The 15,914-nt window shown below is 38.9% G+C and overlaps 2 protein-coding genes across 12 annotated transcripts in view; one reads left to right on the top strand and one right to left on the bottom strand.

Annotated features, from left to right (window-relative positions):
* PRMT9 (protein arginine methyltransferase 9) overlaps positions 1-2,290 on the top strand; it is a 28,293-nt gene extending 26,003 nt beyond the window's left edge. For all 11 annotated transcript variants that reach the window (XM_068942235.1, XM_068942234.1, XM_068942237.1 and 8 more), the window contains 3 exons: positions 176-329; positions 778-900; positions 1,111-2,290. In XM_068942235.1, coding sequence (XP_068798336.1) covers positions 176-329; positions 778-900; positions 1,111-1,326 — 493 coding nt within the window. In that variant the 3' untranslated portion in view covers positions 1,327-2,290. The remainder of the gene's footprint in view (positions 1-175; positions 330-777; positions 901-1,110) is intronic.
* Positions 2,291-3,661: 1,371 nt separating this feature from the next.
* On the bottom strand, positions 3,662-15,643 carry TMEM184C (transmembrane protein 184C). Its single transcript, XM_068942230.1, has 10 exons — positions 15,251-15,643; positions 13,430-13,560; positions 13,296-13,332; positions 11,117-11,322; positions 10,230-10,304; positions 9,210-9,303; positions 7,439-7,551; positions 6,681-6,780; positions 5,981-6,152; positions 3,662-5,515 (listed from the first exon to the last, which is right to left on the bottom strand). The coding sequence occupies exons 1-10, from the start codon at positions 15,365-15,367 to the stop codon at positions 5,223-5,225; spliced, it is 1,338 nt and encodes a 445-aa protein (XP_068798331.1). The 5' UTR covers positions 15,368-15,643; the 3' UTR covers positions 3,662-5,222.
* Positions 15,644-15,914: the final 271 nt, after the last annotated feature.

Genomic DNA, 15,914 nt, shown 5'->3' with positions numbered 1-15,914 from the left:
TGTTTTTTGCTTTTTTTGTTTTTGACAGCTGTCTAATCAGATAGGATCGAAGTCAGAAATGCTCAAGGGCACTTGACTTCACAGGAGGAACTCATGTGCCTTTCTTAAGTGTAGTTAATATTCTTTCCGTACTGTTGAATGTTAAGCTTTAGTGGTGGAATCTCTCTTTTTACAGATGTTTACTTCACAGTGGAGGAAAGATATTCCCACAATATGTATTGATGTATGGGATGCTTGTAGAATCACAGTCCCTGTTACTGGAGAGTGCTGTTCAAGGAACAGAACCAACTCTTGGGTTTAATATAGCCCCTTTCATCAACCAGTTCAAGGTATGAAGTTGATGGATGTCTTCAAGCACAGTTCCAAAACCTGCAGCTGTCTAGCTGTTTAGCTTCAATGTAAAATGCAAGAAAACTAAAGAGGTGAAACTTTTTCATACTGTTGAAGCAATTTAACAAGAGAGATTTATGTGACAAGTTAGGCAAGGACCTTGAGATAAACTAAAGTAAGAAAGAACATCTATATTAAACTGGTGTGGCTGAGAGTGATGAAAGAAACAATGATACTATACAGAAAAGTGGTTGTGCTCTTACTGTTCCCTTAATCAGCTTGTATCCTAGCAGTCACATCTCAAGACAGATTAGAAGGGTATATTTTGGCTCTGTTCCTTACAGGCATTACAGTAATTCCTAGAAACTATTGTAGTATGATCAAGTCTTAAACTTTTCGCTGTTTTATAGCTACTGATAAGCCTGAAGTTCTGGTATACACTCTTAGGTACCTGTTCGTGTGTATTTGGATCTCTCTACGTTGCCCTGTCTACCCTTGAGCAAGCCAGCAGAACTTTTAAGGCTAGATCTCATGAATCCTCTCTTGAACAGCTCCAGTAGAGAAGTGAAGGTGAGTTGAATATACATAAATTCAGAAGTGTACTTAGCTGCCTTTCTGCAGAGCTTTTCACTAATTGTTAATGTTGGCTGAAAATTTCAGTACAAAATCTACTTACTTGCAGGCCTCCCTGAAATGGTTTGAAAGGGTTTGAACTACTCTATCTTCAGACTTCTTTGAAAAGGCTCTAAATAGCTAAACTAATATTTTAAATATTTCTAGGTGCAGATTTGTAAGTCTGGACAAGTCACTGCAATTCCCTTCTGGTATCACATACATCTAGATGAAGACCATAGTTTGAATACATCAGATGAGTTCTCGCACTGGAAACAAGCTGCAGTTGTTCTAGATAAGCCTATCCAAGTTCAGCTTGGAGATGAACTTGTGCTTGATGTCCAGCATCATAAAAGCAATATTAGCATTACAGTAAGACAGTGAAGAATGTCAGCTGGAAATGGATGTTGGGTTAATTATCTATGCATACACAATTTGTTCAACATGACTGATATTAACTTATATTAAAGTCTACATTTTATCTACTGATCCCAGAGGCTATTTTATTGCTGTAATATAGTTTGTAAATTTTTAAGTATTTATTGATTAACTAAAACTCGCGCTGCAAGGCTATCTTACCAGCCAGTTAGAGGGGAGATATTGTTTTCACTGTAGCAAGAAAATTGATTGCTAGCTATTATTGTTTTGGGGTTTTTTAACTTCTAATAGCTATGAAAGAACAGACTTATTGAACAGGTATCTTCTATTACAGGAAAGCTCCTGATTTATAAATCCATGTTATTTACCATGTTCAGCTACTGTAGCTCTGAATATTGCATAAATCCTCTGTCCCACTTCTACAGTCACTGAGAGAGTTCTGTCAGGGCACTGTTATTGCTAGTATGAGGAAAAAGCATCTGAATGGCTATAGTAAAAACAAAGTGTTGTTATAAACAGCTGTGGTTGTTTAAGATAGAGGCTGCGTTTTTTTTTTTTTTTTTCTCTCCAAACCTTGGTTCCACTTCTCAGTCATGTAGGTATAACTTTACTTAAAAATGTAGTGAGATCTTCACCTTGTAGTAGGGACTGTACTACCATTCCCATTGCAGTATCACATGTTACTGTTGTAGGTGTACAATTATAACAAGTCATAAAGGAATGCTGTAGAATAAGTTAAGTTATACAGCAAAGGTCAAGCTAGGAAACTTCAGTTGGAGAATGGCAGTATGTCTGGTAATGTAATGGGACTGAGGGCTTTTTTAGGCTATGGGGAAGCTGGTGTTACATATTCCATTAATGACATCACAGTACTTCTGTTCCTTTTCTGCAGCATTACCCTTCAGCATAATGCAGGCAAATAGGTTCTTTGTTACATTTCTCTCCAAATAAAAGACTAAAAAGCTGTTAATTTTTGTTCTTTGCATGATTACTTCTACCTACACGTATGGGGAAAAACTGTTTGCAGTACAGCTGCAGATATTTGTGCATCTAAACTTCTTTACAGTGTCATTGCTTTAATCTCTGTAGAAGAGACTTTTGTGATCTTCCCTTGTCAAAAAGCTGTGGAAAGATATGTGCTAGTATTTTTAACTAGAATCTCATTGCAAGTGAGAGTTAGTTGTCCCAGCCTGCCATAAAACCTGCAGCTGATGGCTTGTTGTCTTCCACCCAGTTATTTCAAAATGGAGGTAATGACTGGGTCAAATTTTTGAAGATAAAGTAATGGAATACCACCCTCTATCCAAGAGTTGCAATACATAGAATAGCAGTGCTTGAGATGAGGTGAGATCAACCTGTAATAAGACTTCAACTGAAAAGTTTGGAAGAGATTAGGCATAAAACCAGTTTTGTTAGAGGGAAACACCATAAAACTGGTTTTGTTAGAGGGAAACAAACACAGTTAAGAAACAGGGAGGATAATATGCAAACTGCAATAGACTATGAATGTGATAGGCTTATAATGGACCTATTATTGTAGTAATGTTTTTCAAAAAAACAGGAAGGGGTAGAAGTGAAGATTTGAAATGCAGTAGCAATTTTAATAGGGAGGTATGATCCTACAACTTGCTACAATGAAAAATTCTTTTCTCTCAGATACAATGCGAGAGCACCACATACATAGAATGAAGAACTTGAGTTCAGCATAGTACAGATAGTAACAACTGAAATTAGTTACAAATGCTGACCCAAAAGGTACACAGAAGAAAATGGTCAAAGTAAAACAGTGCCTAGCTTTCTAGAAAGCTAAGATCTACATGGTGCAAAGGGAAGTGATCAAGACACTTGACTAGCCCCTTTCATAGGAAGGCCTCCTCCCTATACATTACATAATAATTTACACCAAGCAGGCAGAACATCAACTATTCAAAAGAAAAAAATCATTCTTCAGGAGGGGCCTTGTGCAAGAGGTACTTAGCTTACAACAGTAAGAAAGAACATCATTCAGATGTGATGTTTATCACTGCCCTTCCAGCTGCATATACAGAGGAGATAATGGTGTCTACAGGGGCCAGAAAGGTTCCTAGGCACTTGGAGCTTTTACAGGTTTATTCCTTTTTGAATGGGGCTTTGGTAATACATAAAAAGATATTTAGCAATAAATTCTATTTCTTCATAAGCTCAAGCCAGCTTTTCCTTTCCACTACAAGCCTTGCAATACCAGAAGAATGAACAAGCACTTGTACTAGTTATGATTCCCTTTCTCTACAAAGATCACAGTTTTTCTCTTGTCATTCACCTCTTAAGTGACTGTAACAGTAAATCAAATACAAGGTAGATGAACAGTTTAAATAAAATCTTTATTTGCTTATTTATTTACAAAGGCAATGACTCACCAAATTGAAAAGTATGATTTGCACTTCCCACTAACTTCAGATACAGCAAGTACATAGTCGACTAGAAAATATGCAGCCTAGTGAGTAAGGCGCAATATTTACATCACACTAGTACTGCAAAAAAGCACTTAAGATGAGTTCACCATAACAATGAGAAATTAAACATTTACTCTGTAAATGGCAACAATGCTGAAAAAGAAATGGCAAATTCACTTGAAGCATCAGTGCTCTTTTTTTTGTCAGATTGCAAACATGCAATACTACTAAAGGTCTGTTAATGGAAAAAACAATACCCCTCTTATTTTGTCAGTTTTGCAAAATAGTAACATTTTGATACAAGTGTACTCCTTACTGGTCTGAAATCTAATGCTAGTAACTCTAGTATTAGATTAGCTACTTGATTCCACCATGGCAAAGGTGTCTTCCTCCCTAGCAGAGGGCCGGAAAAAAAAAACAAAAAACCCAACAAAAAAGAAGGTATTACATTTGAGTTTAGGCTATACCAGAAGCATAGTACACTGCCCACACATACACACATTTATGAATACAATTTGCTACAGAGGCATTGTCAGGAGATCCTGTTTTAACAGCTTAAAAAAAAGAGTCTTTAGTGTTAAAGGATTTATTGCAACACACACAAAGTAGTCAATTTTGCTTCCCAATTTTGATATCCTTTAGGTTTTCCCCAATATACTTTAAGGTTGTAACCGTTATTCTCACTTTAAAAATAAGTAAGTGTAAGGTATTCATCTAAAACATATCTATCTTCCTGGCTGACTATTCTGAATGTAAAAGACTAGCAAGACATTATGAGCAACAAGGGCAACAGATAGGCCAGCTTTACAAAGTTCTGGGCATGGGATTGTGTAACTAGGCCTGTAGGGAATGCTTTTTTTTTCCCTCCAGATTCTTTACTGATGCTCTGTAATAATTATCTTCTTGAAAGGGGTTTTAGTTAGCTTTGTAGGAAAGCAAAGAAGATGACGTGTACAGAAGTTACTATTTTTTCCCTACTCAACTGAGTGCTGAGCTATGGAAGTTACCATCATAAGAGGACAACCAAAGCTAATACAAGCAGTTTCTGAAACTTAGTTCCTTAGATTATATTCTTGAAATTAATTTTTCCCATTGCTAGTAATACTTACACTTCATGTATTAGAAGAGCAGAGTATTTTTCCAAATATATCTTTTGTATTAGAAGAAGTCAGTTTAAGTTCAATATACTTGTCCTTTTGTGCAATATAGGTGTGGAAAAGTTTAGCAGTCTAAGGAACTGATTTTTAAATTTATGCAGAAATTTATGGTGTGCGTGTTTTGTTTTCATGGGGTACCACAGATACATCCATTATAAATTCAGAATTAGTATGTCAATTATAGCCATATCCTCTTCCTGTCTATGCAGTCTCTTCCAGGTATTCTCAGCTTTCATCAGTAATAGTACATGTAAAAGCACATGCGTGGCAAGTAAGAAAGAGACTCCTTGATACATTCAAAGAAAAGGCGAGCTTAACTTTTATCCAAAGCTCTCTCTGACAAGTTGTGCTGTAGTTCAGGTGACTCCTCAATGCCTTGAATAGCAGCAGTGTTATAAATACCATCAACTACAGGGACTGTCGTGGGTGTTGTGAGAGGTGTCACCGTGTGTCCAAACCCCTGGTAATGACCCATGGGTGAAGATGGCATTGAAGAAGCATCAGAAATTGGGTCTTGAGTAGATGAAGACAATAAACTTGTATGCTCATTTTGTTCATGGTCCTCAGCAAAAAATATTTTCCTTGGCTGGCCCAAAACTGTCCTTCCTAGAATTAGGCCAAATAAAAATACCATTTAATGCTTGCAGTAATATACTCAGATTTTTGTAGACATACAGTATAAAACACACATGCTGAGTTAAAAAGCTAGTCATTGTTTTTAAAGAAAGAGTTTCACATGGAAATTGTTAGCTGCAATTAATAAAGAGATGTATTTTTATTAGAAAAAAATCCTTCCCTTCTACCAAAAATATCCAAAATTTAACTGAGATTCATCTATTCAAAAGTAAAATTAAGAACTAGACTCTTCCTTAAAGAGGATTACTAGAAAAAGCAAAGTAGTAGCTATGCCATGAAAATCCTCTACAGGCACAGCTGCCACTAATTTGAAATGGGACATTATCAAGGTCCTGTAGTGATGGCTAACAGTATAAAATGAAGCAAGAAGTACACATGCTGTCAACAAAGCATGTGACCATACAGTACCAGACCATACAAGTCTTTGTTACTCACCAACATTTCGAACTTGTTCCGATATGTCTGCCCTTATATCAGAAATATCCCACATTGCAAGGAAGGAGTCAAAGCATGACCCTTCTTCAGCTTCTTGGACATAAGGTTTATAGGAAAAACTGTAGTGATGAGCAATCGCAGCCAGAAACATCTCAACACAGATGATAAAATCCTGCAACAAGGAGAGAGATGCTAACTAGTGTTTAATCATTCACAACTGAAGAAAAATTGTTTCTAGGCTTCTTCTGCTATCCAAAGACGGATAGGGATTGTCTTGGGACACTGGCATCAGCTACTTATCCACCAGAGCTCTGATATTCTTGGCAGATCTCAGGCAGCCATGTGTACTACGTACATATGCAAATCAGTCCTTGCCTGGCAGGCTGACTCACGGAAGTGAAGCTTCAACAAGAAGCTACTCTATGATGAATTATTTCAAAAAGAATTGCAAGGATAGCCAAAAGAAACACTTAACCAGGACAAGCTTCTCCTCCCCCATACCTCCTAGACAACACACGAATATAGGAAGCGTGGAATATAAAGGATGTGGGGTGACTGGCTGAGGCTTAACCCAACTTCTAACAAACCCAGTACTAATCTAGCCTGTATTAATCAAGTATGCCACTATTTGAGTTCTTGAGAACCACTACGTCATCTTGCATATAACAGTTTCTCTTGACAAGTAACTGTTCGCTCCTACCTGTAGGCCTGTAGCCACCGCTTCCACGCTTTGCCATTCCCAGGTGTGCTTCTCAGAAATGACACCAACTTTCACCAACAATGCAATAAGAACAGCTTGCCTGTAAAGATTATTTATTATTACTGTAATAGTGGCATGTAAAAGCCTCCTAACAAGACTGGTAGACAAGGCCCCAGACTGTACATAAATAGCAAGAATCTCTGTACCAGAAAGCTTACTGAGATATATTTCGATTTTAAGAGGAAGGAAACAAAACAAAATAGGCTTAGAAAAGTCATTCACCCATGATCCTAAAGACCAACAGAAAAGTCAAAAGAAGTTTGTTGTCCCAGTTATTAGAACGAGTTGCTTATCAGGACATTACTGCAGCCTGCACAGTAACATTCAAATAGTCAAATGCACCTCCTCATTAGCAGCAGAGTGCGAGCAGTACTTAAAGTGTACACATAGTAGCTTATTTTGAAAAGTCTTCAACTTGCTAAGCAAACAAAATAATTGCAAGTGAAGATTCTAAAATGAATTATGTTCTTGAGTTATCATCTACACACTTGTAAGTCTAAAAAATAAATCTCAGGTGAATGAGACTGCTCTGTCCAAAATTCTGATTTATATCTGAAGTATCTTTTCCCCCCTCAGCACTTTACTAACATTATGGTAGATTTTTTGAGGCATCTAACTCAGTGACACACATGCAGCTTTTTCAGTTCTTTTACGACCAATCCTGAAAGCAAAAAGTAACAATTAAATAATTCACTTACCAGAAAGAAACAAACACTACCATCTTCACACAAAGGAACTTGCCAACAGGCTGAATAGGGTTCAGTTCTTCACGGAGTACTTTATAAAACAGCACTAGACAATACATAGCAAACTAATGAGGAAAAAAAAAAATGAAGAAAAAGTTTCAAATCCTTGTTTATTTTACGAGGGAGTTGTTTTATAGCATCTCTTCAGTTATGAAAAATGTATCACTGTATGATGCAAACTTTAAAAACTGCCTATTTTAGAAACGATGCTTTGGATTTAAGGAATCTATGTCTTTCTGTTTGAAGGCAGACTTTTTTTTTTTTTTGCCTGAACTTGTATTTCTGAAACACATCATATCGTCAGCCAGAAACTAAGGTGATCTATCCACACAGTAAAACAAAGCATAGGAAGCTACTGTGAAATCTGTTTGTCACCAAGTAAATCTCCAGGGGGAAAAGGCACACAAAGCACATGCCCATTCAGGCTTCTCTTGAGAATGTCCAAAAGGTTTTTTCTTTACGGAAAATGAATATTTCTCTTTATGAGAAATGAATATACAATGAATGCAATCTTCACTGCAAATCTGCACAAGTTTACCTATTACAGACAACTGCAAGCAACCAAACTCATAACTGATCTCCCCTTTTCACACATTCCTTGCCTATTACAACGAAATTTCTTCAAGCAGTCATGCAACCAGTGGAACACACTGGAGCATGCACTGCTGCTGGGACTGCTGTCACAGCAGGAAGCAGTCGTAGCCCTTTCCATAACAGTGACCTATCAAACACAGTGGTGGCAGTAGCAGAATACCCTTCTCAGATGGGGCTACATGCTGTTTTCACTCCTGCTGCTGTTGTCAAAGAGAACTAAAATGCCAAGTAAGGAGCGAGAGTTGCTGCTCTCTGCTCTTGCAATGACTCATGTGTCATATATACTCTGGATGAAGCAGAGAAACCATTCCTCTGCTTTCCCAGCAAGCCACCAAATGCAATCCCTGGTCTCCAAATTTATATTTTCACGTCTAGGGCTGACATCTTACATTTTCCCTGTCACCTGGCTGCTGAACCAACATCCTTTTGGCTTCTGCAGTCAGATACTTCCACACTAGAAAAACTTCTCTTGCTTTAGAACACACAGACTTGAAGTCTGTTATGGTTAATTTCAAGTTAAGAGCTCAACTGTCAGATAATCCTGAGCTAAGCTTTTGTCCTAGAATTCCAAATATAAGCTAAACAAACAAAGAAGAAGAGCTTGTAATTATACAGTCCTTCCCCTTCAAAGACAAAGTGCAAGGCAGGCCAGAGTCTCAGTGCCGCATGCACTGCTTTGACTTCTCATACTCTTGCTGTCAAGGCTGCTACCAATAGCTTTGTAACAGAATTTTTAACATAACCCCTGCTATCTATTAGATGTGACTGGAAGGAGGCTAACAGGGTAAGTGAATCCACCTGTTCTGCGGAAGGGCAAGCCTGCAGCTCTAACATGCCTGGGCCATTCCACTTCCCCCATCAGATAGTTCAGGGTAGAGGGGTGGGACACTTCATGCTTTTTGGAGCTTAATAGTAAAAGCAATACAATTTTTAGACTATTACATGTTTTCCTAGCATTCTATGCATATAGTATTTAACACATACAAACTTCCACTTACAGTGGGAAGTCCACTACTCGTAAGAATTACCAGATATTAACACAGTTACTCTCAATAGTTCATGTAAGAAAAGATTCAGGTAATACTAATACGATTACTTAAAAGAGCAAAAAGATGTACTTGATACTCACTAGCTGTGACATATTGTTAAGTATAACCAAGTAAGTCCAAGCATTGTTGAAGCTGAAATTTCCTTCATCATATACTCCCACTAGTTCACAAATTCTGAAAGAATTTTTAGAATTATTTACTATGTAGTAAATGATCAACTGTTAGATCAACATCAGTCGACTGTTAGAATCCAAAAACTATCTTGGGACTCAAATATCAGCATTGGGAATCTGCACAGGAACTACAGTTGTCAACAGTATATGGAACAGCAAGCTTATATTGTATTTTCCACAAAGGAAACAGTGTTTGAATATCATGACGTACATAGGTAAGTTATTTAGATTTCTAGCACAGCAAATGGGAGCAAAGATACAAGGCTAACATATCCTACGTTGAATGAATTAAACAACAACAAAAAATATGTTTAATTGCTGAATATGTTATCAATATTTCTTGAGAATGGCAGATTTTCACAGCCCCATAGAATTATCAGTTAATAACTATCAATACAAAGTTTATAAACTTAAGCTTTCAGCATCAACATGCATAATTGCCTGCTATGCCTTTACAGCAATGGTATCCCTATAATCATACGGGTCTGTATGAAGGCACACAGTCAAGGCTACCACATGAAAAGTTTGATAAATTTAAATAGCTTATGTAAAATCTGACTTTAAAAACTCCCAACTGCTAAAACCAAAGGGAAGAGGGACAAGAAGAAAAAGACGCTCTAAAATGAAGAGGTCAATGCTATAGAAATCTCTTTCCTACACAAACACTACCTTACATCCTCCCCCACTTCTTTCAGCAGACATTAAATATTTATTAGTCCAATTCTGTGAACAGTCATTTGCTATAGAGAAGCCATAAAGAAATCATAGGCTGATGCAAACTGCTCAGACCTATTTAGAATACAACACAACAAAACAAGTGTTCTTTTGAACTGCATTGATTCAATACAAAGGACACGAAAATTCTTTCCAGTGTAACTCAAAATTACATCCTGAAGACTAATATTAATTATTTATGAACATACTTACAAAGCAATAATGGTAGTAAATGGTCTGACAACAGTGTACTGCAAAACACCCAGTTTACATCTAAATAACAGAACTCTGCGAGAGAAACAAAATTCATTGTATGAGAATATAAAGCAAATTCACTTATGAAAGTTTCCTGTCCTCAGTAGTTAAACTAAATTAGGTTTTTATTTCAAAGTAATTTCAATTTAATGTACTAGGACTTCATACACCACAGTATATAGCATGTGCGTGCACAATGGAACAGACCTAGACTATACAGATATATAAAATAAAATATTCAGTGATTCATTTCCTTCAGCCATGGAAAAATTCTGCCCACATTAAAACAACGAGAATACAATTTTCAGTGTTTTGAAGAGGTTTAAGAGCAACTTACGTTCACAGTTTGTCTTCTACATTTTAAAATTTTAAATCTAAAGTCCCCTAAGGGAGGAAAAAACATGTTACGCTGCTCATCAGATTAAGCCTGAAGAAATACAAACAGTTCATGGGTATATGCACTTTCTTCATTCAGCTGTGGAAGTAAAAACAAGGGGCTATATGGCATCAGTGAATCTACATTTTTGACAAACATTCTAGGATAACACAGGAAACAAATTCAATGAGATCTTCTTCTAGTATTTTTCAAAAATAAGAAAGTGTTCTTTAGCACCACCTGAGTCAATTCAGGTTATTAACTTAAGGGTGGTTTCTAGGATGTTACACAGCAAAATGAAAACACATTCACAGCTGCTTTCAGTAGGGGTTCATAGTTGCTAACAAGATGCATGCAAACCATAAACTGACTCTGCCAAGCAACAACAGTTATGCTACTAAATATAAAAAAACCACTTTTATATCTAATTACATAGCTTAAAATTTTAAAGATGTCATCATATACTCACTCTCCCATAGCCCATGATGGGCAACAACACAGGGGAGGCAGATGTTTCTGCTGATCTTTGGCTTCTATTATTAATACCAGGTTTGGATATCGGTTGGTGAGATAATTTGAAAGAAAAACCATAAAATTATAGATGACATAAGCTTCATAGCATTCTCGACAGGTATCCACATATATTGCAATGTTGGGGTATTTCAAAGCTATCCACTGTGAAAAGACAGATAAGCAAAAGGTTACATGCAAGTAAGGCAAAACTGATTCCAGTTATAACACTGGCTTGCTGGCTAGTTCAGCAAGCAATACTTCATTAGACAGGAGGCACTAATTAAATAAGACTTGAAGTATTTGTTTAGTAAGTGTGTGATGCTACAGCTAGCAAATAACATTTTGTAAAAATACAAGTAGAACTTCAGATTGCATCTCTGCCTCCCTCAAATGAAAACATGCTTAAAGCACAGCACAAGAAATGCTCTGTCCTTGTGACCATACAATTCCCTTAAATTAAACGTAAGGGGATGGTTGCCTACACATGACCTAGTCCAATTAAGATGATAACAAAACTAACAAAATAAAACTACTTGCTCAAACTGACATATTCACTCTCAATATGGATTTGTGAACTAAGTTTTTAGTTCTTCAGTACAAAGTCAATTTCTTTTCAGAGCTAACATGTAAATGTTTGTTTGGGCATGTTTGCAAATTGTAAAGCTAATCTGTTGCTGTCTTCTAAAGTGGAAGTCAGTCACCACCCTACCCTAGAATTTCAGACAGAAAACTGGTTTTTTTGTTTGTTTGCAAAACTGTGGTTAGGGATCAGCTGTCAGAGCTTTCAGTTTGAGTTTTATTTCCAAGTATCACATTGCTGTTGCACCGTCCCATGCAGCTTGGGCTACTTTTCTTTTTTGTTTTTAAATAAAGGCCAGGATTCTGAGTTTACTATGTTTCCCTCAACCACAGGATAGCGTATGTGGTGCTCTCTCCAACCTACTCATTAGATCTACAGGAAAATGCTTCACATCCTCATCTCAGCTAAGAAGTAGTAGAGATGACACCTGCTGCAACTCTTGTGTGGAAGACGTGATGCTGAATCTAATGAACAGAGAATATACCATTTGAATCCTAAAAGACAACTGCATGTTCAGCTCAGAATGCGTGCTCTGGAAAGATGCAACATATGAAACAAAGGCCGTAAGATCCAAAGGTCTAGGGAAAGACTTTCTTATTATCTGTCAGAAATGCTCTTGAATGCCGGACTACAGCTCACTTAATTATCAGGAATTTTTCTTCCAAAGGAAAATTCTGTGCTTGAAATTGCAACAATCAACCTGAGGTAGTTGATATTTCCCACAGGAAACAGATAACGTTGCTTTCTTCCCCACTCTCCTTCACTCCCAGTTACTCTAAATCCCAATCTTTTAAAAAGGGAGAACATACATGTATGGCTAACACTTTAAAAACACTCAAGAGATGGGGGGGGGGGGGGTAAGAAATCAAAGGAAAGTTTCCTGGAAAGCTTTTCTTTATGGGAGAAATGGAAGTATTTATGATGCGAAGAGGTGATTACAGTGTGTAAACACAAACCCTGTACAATCCACAGGGTTAGTATGTTGCTTAACTCTAGCTAAATCATCTCTGTTCAGGGAGCTAAAGGTGACGTTCCAATGAATGAGACCTAGTACTACCAGTAGATGCTGACATATAAAGACGTTCAAAAGTGGATTTTCTGTGGAATCTTATCCTTTGTCCTCTCAAGCAATAAAAAAGGAACGCTAGCGCTCTGCCTAACTCAAGAAAGAAAGGTAAGGCACTGAATTTTATGAGATTGCATTTGGATCAGTCTGGTAAACAAGTTGCTTACTGAACTGTTAACTGAAGCTGGAAGGACCAAAATGAGGCACCTGTTGCCCTTTACACATAAGTCATAAGAGTTACTCAAGAACAGACAGGGTATAGTTAAGATAGAGTCACAAAAGTGATCCCACAAGCTCCACAATGAGAACATAATATTTTTAAAACTACGCTTCTGATGTACTCCATAAGCAGGAGCACACCAAAGTTTCTAGAGCTATGACTTTCCAGGCAGCTCTGTTTCTACAAACCATGACACCAGTTTCCCTTACCCCCCCAAAGCAAACAAAGAATAATTTTATAAAGCTGTTAACAGTTAAGAGAACACTTACACTGTCTAAACTGTAAATGGGCACCATCCACAGAATCCTGTTAGGATAACAAAAGAACGTTTAATATTATTGAAAGTATTTTTGGTCTGAATTAAATTTAACATTTGCAGTACAGGTAAAACGCGAAATGCTACCTTATTATTGGTTTCTGTAATTCAGGTTGAGTATAATGAACTAAGTGTTGTAGTATTCCCCAGAGAGATATTGGTATAGTCATCAGTAGAAATATCCCAGCGATAAACCATGCCTTGGTATGAATTCCAACCTTACAAGAAAGAGTGCAAGATCAAAGTTTCAGTATTAATACTTTACAGTGTTAGTAGTAGAGCAAGGGAATTTTTACTGTGAATGAAGTTTTAAAGATGGACATTAAATATATACCCCAATATTATGTTTAATTTTTCTAACCCCTCTCTTAGAATACATAAACTTTTGTCTTTCCTTGATCTGGCCTAAAGTACATTACTTAAAAGCAAAATATGAGAAATCTTGCAAAAAACAAACAAAAACACCAACAACACACACAAACTGTTCTAGAAAAATCATAGTAATGGTCACTATTTAATAGTTACTGAGTGCCTTACAGGATTACTTCGCTTTAGGTCTAGAACTCTTCTTGGTTTACTCCTTCATTACAAAGTTTCTGACAGCTCCTGGATTTAAAGTATCTTCAACTTGATTTTAAAGTTCCAACTAGTAATGAATTTTGATTAGTTTCCATTACCAATTTGAAGTGTGTGTGTGTGTGTATTAAAACACAAAAGATTTTAAATCCAAATGCTTTTGACAAGGTCTGTATTAGCGATCCCTAAGTACCAGAAAGTGAGAAATACAGAAGACTGTTTTTAAAACAATTTTTTTTTATGTTGAGAGATGTTTCTCCAGTCTCTTACTACTTATGCCTCTCATATCTTCTATTGGCTTCCAGTTCAAAGATCATTTCCAAGTATCTGCCAGTATCAGATTTAATTATGTTGAAACATCAGATAATGCTTTGATATAAACATCCACTATGCTGAACGTATGGAGGTATCAGAACACGGCACACACAGGTTACACAATAGGAAATCTAAAATACACTGAAGACAGGTTTTACTGTTCAGTGCCTAAAATTATGCTGGGAAAAAGTTTATATCTGGTGGAATGAGAGCATATTAAACAAGAGAAGGTTTATTGCAAGGTTAAAATTGTACTTTCCCTTAGGAAAGTAATGCTACTACACGTCTGCATAATTCATATGCTAATGCCATGTCATACTACAGTAATGTCAGCATGAAACAAAAGCTTCCCTACTATCTCAATTCTGCCTGATCACACAGAATTACCTGAAACATTGTTATGAATAATAACACTAATATTACTAGCGAGTGTTAAGTTTCAAAACTAAAGTAGCATATGGCAGTGACAGAGCTCCAGTCATGCTCTCGTAGAGCAAACTCGCATTGCTTTTTAAGTTTTTTCAACGTACTTTTTAAAAACTTAGAATTACTGAACTAGAAAAAAATCTTGCTGTGCTGTATTTTGCTTCGTTTGTGCTTGAATAGCACCCTAAACAGAAGGATTAGCATCATAAAACTGTTCCAGTTTCTCTTTCCCTGTCACCTGCCTTGTTTGGATTTTAAACAAGCAAAGCTTCCAGCTTCCAGCACACGGCAAGCTATTTTAAACACGCGCAAAAGCCTCGCAGCTTTTGCCAGAGAGAGTCCTGCGAAATAACTCCGGGGGGGGGGGGGGCCGAAAGCTTCAGCTTGACAACTCGAAAAAAAACCAAAGTGACATCCACAGAGCTTACGGCATCCCTCGACCAGCCCCTAAGTGCTCCCTGGATCACACGGGCTGCCGTCACCAAAGCCAGCCCGGCGCAGCCGGCCGTTGGGCTGCTGCAACGGCTCCTCAAACCGCCGCCAGGGCGAAGCGGGGGGAGGGTCGCCGGTTTCCCGCCGCCCCCCCCTCACCTCCAGCTTCTGCAGCTCCCACACGCAGAGCGGCACCACCACCAGCAGCCCCACGATGTAGAGCAGCACCACGAGCGGCCGGATCCACCGCCGCCAGTTCCCGCAGGTGCACGGCATCTTCCCGGTGGCCGCGTCCGCTCTCCCGCAGGCGGCTCAGCGGCTCGGCGCCGGACCCGGCAGCCCCAGCCGGGCGCGCATCACCGGTAGCGCGGCCGCCGCTTCCCATGTGCTGCCGCCGCCGGCTCGGCGCCGCTGCCCGCTCCCCTCGGGCCGCCGCGGCGCTCCCGGCGCGGCGCAGCCCGGAACGGAACAAAACAGCCCGGCCCGACCCGGCCCGGCCCGGCCCGGCCCGGCCCGGCCCGGCTCCTCACACGCGCACACGCCCCCCTCCCTAACGACACTTCCGCCTCGCGGCGCTTCCGGCTCCCCCTCCCGAGCTATCGTCACGGCGCCGGCAGCCGGCGCCGATTGGTTTCTCGCCCTGCCTATCGAGGCTGCCCCGCCCACTAGGGGCGGTGAAAGCGAGCCGAGGAAGCCGCGCCGGAACAGTGGCTAGTAACAAACTGCCCGCCTCCCCCCCCCCCCGACTCCCCCGAAGAGTGGTCTTCTCCGCCTGGCTGCTCCTCCCCCGGTGGCGTACCGCACTGGTCTCGCCCAAAGCGTC

This window comes from Struthio camelus, chromosome 4 (genome assembly GCF_040807025.1).
Source record: "Struthio camelus isolate bStrCam1 chromosome 4, bStrCam1.hap1, whole genome shotgun sequence".
NCBI classification, from domain to species: Eukaryota; Metazoa; Chordata; class Aves; order Struthioniformes; family Struthionidae; genus Struthio; species Struthio camelus.
The sequence above is the reverse complement of the archived record's forward strand: the minus strand, read 5'-3'. Positions and strand labels throughout refer to the sequence as shown.

Bases quoted from the DNA above. Each gene is read 5' to 3' on its own strand.
- TMEM184C (XM_068942230.1), bottom strand. From the start codon at position 15,367: ATGCCGTGCACCTGCGGGAACTGGCGGCGGTGGATCCGGCCGCTCGTG. The intron at 11,323-13,295 runs GTAAGTGTTCTC...GTCTTTTCACAG, and splicing joins CCATTTACAGTTTAGACAGT to TGGATAGCTTTGAAATACCC. The intron at 6,781-7,438 runs GTAAGTGAATTA...TAATCTTTACAG, and splicing joins GTAGTGTTTGTTTCTTTCTG to GCAAGCTGTTCTTATTGCAT.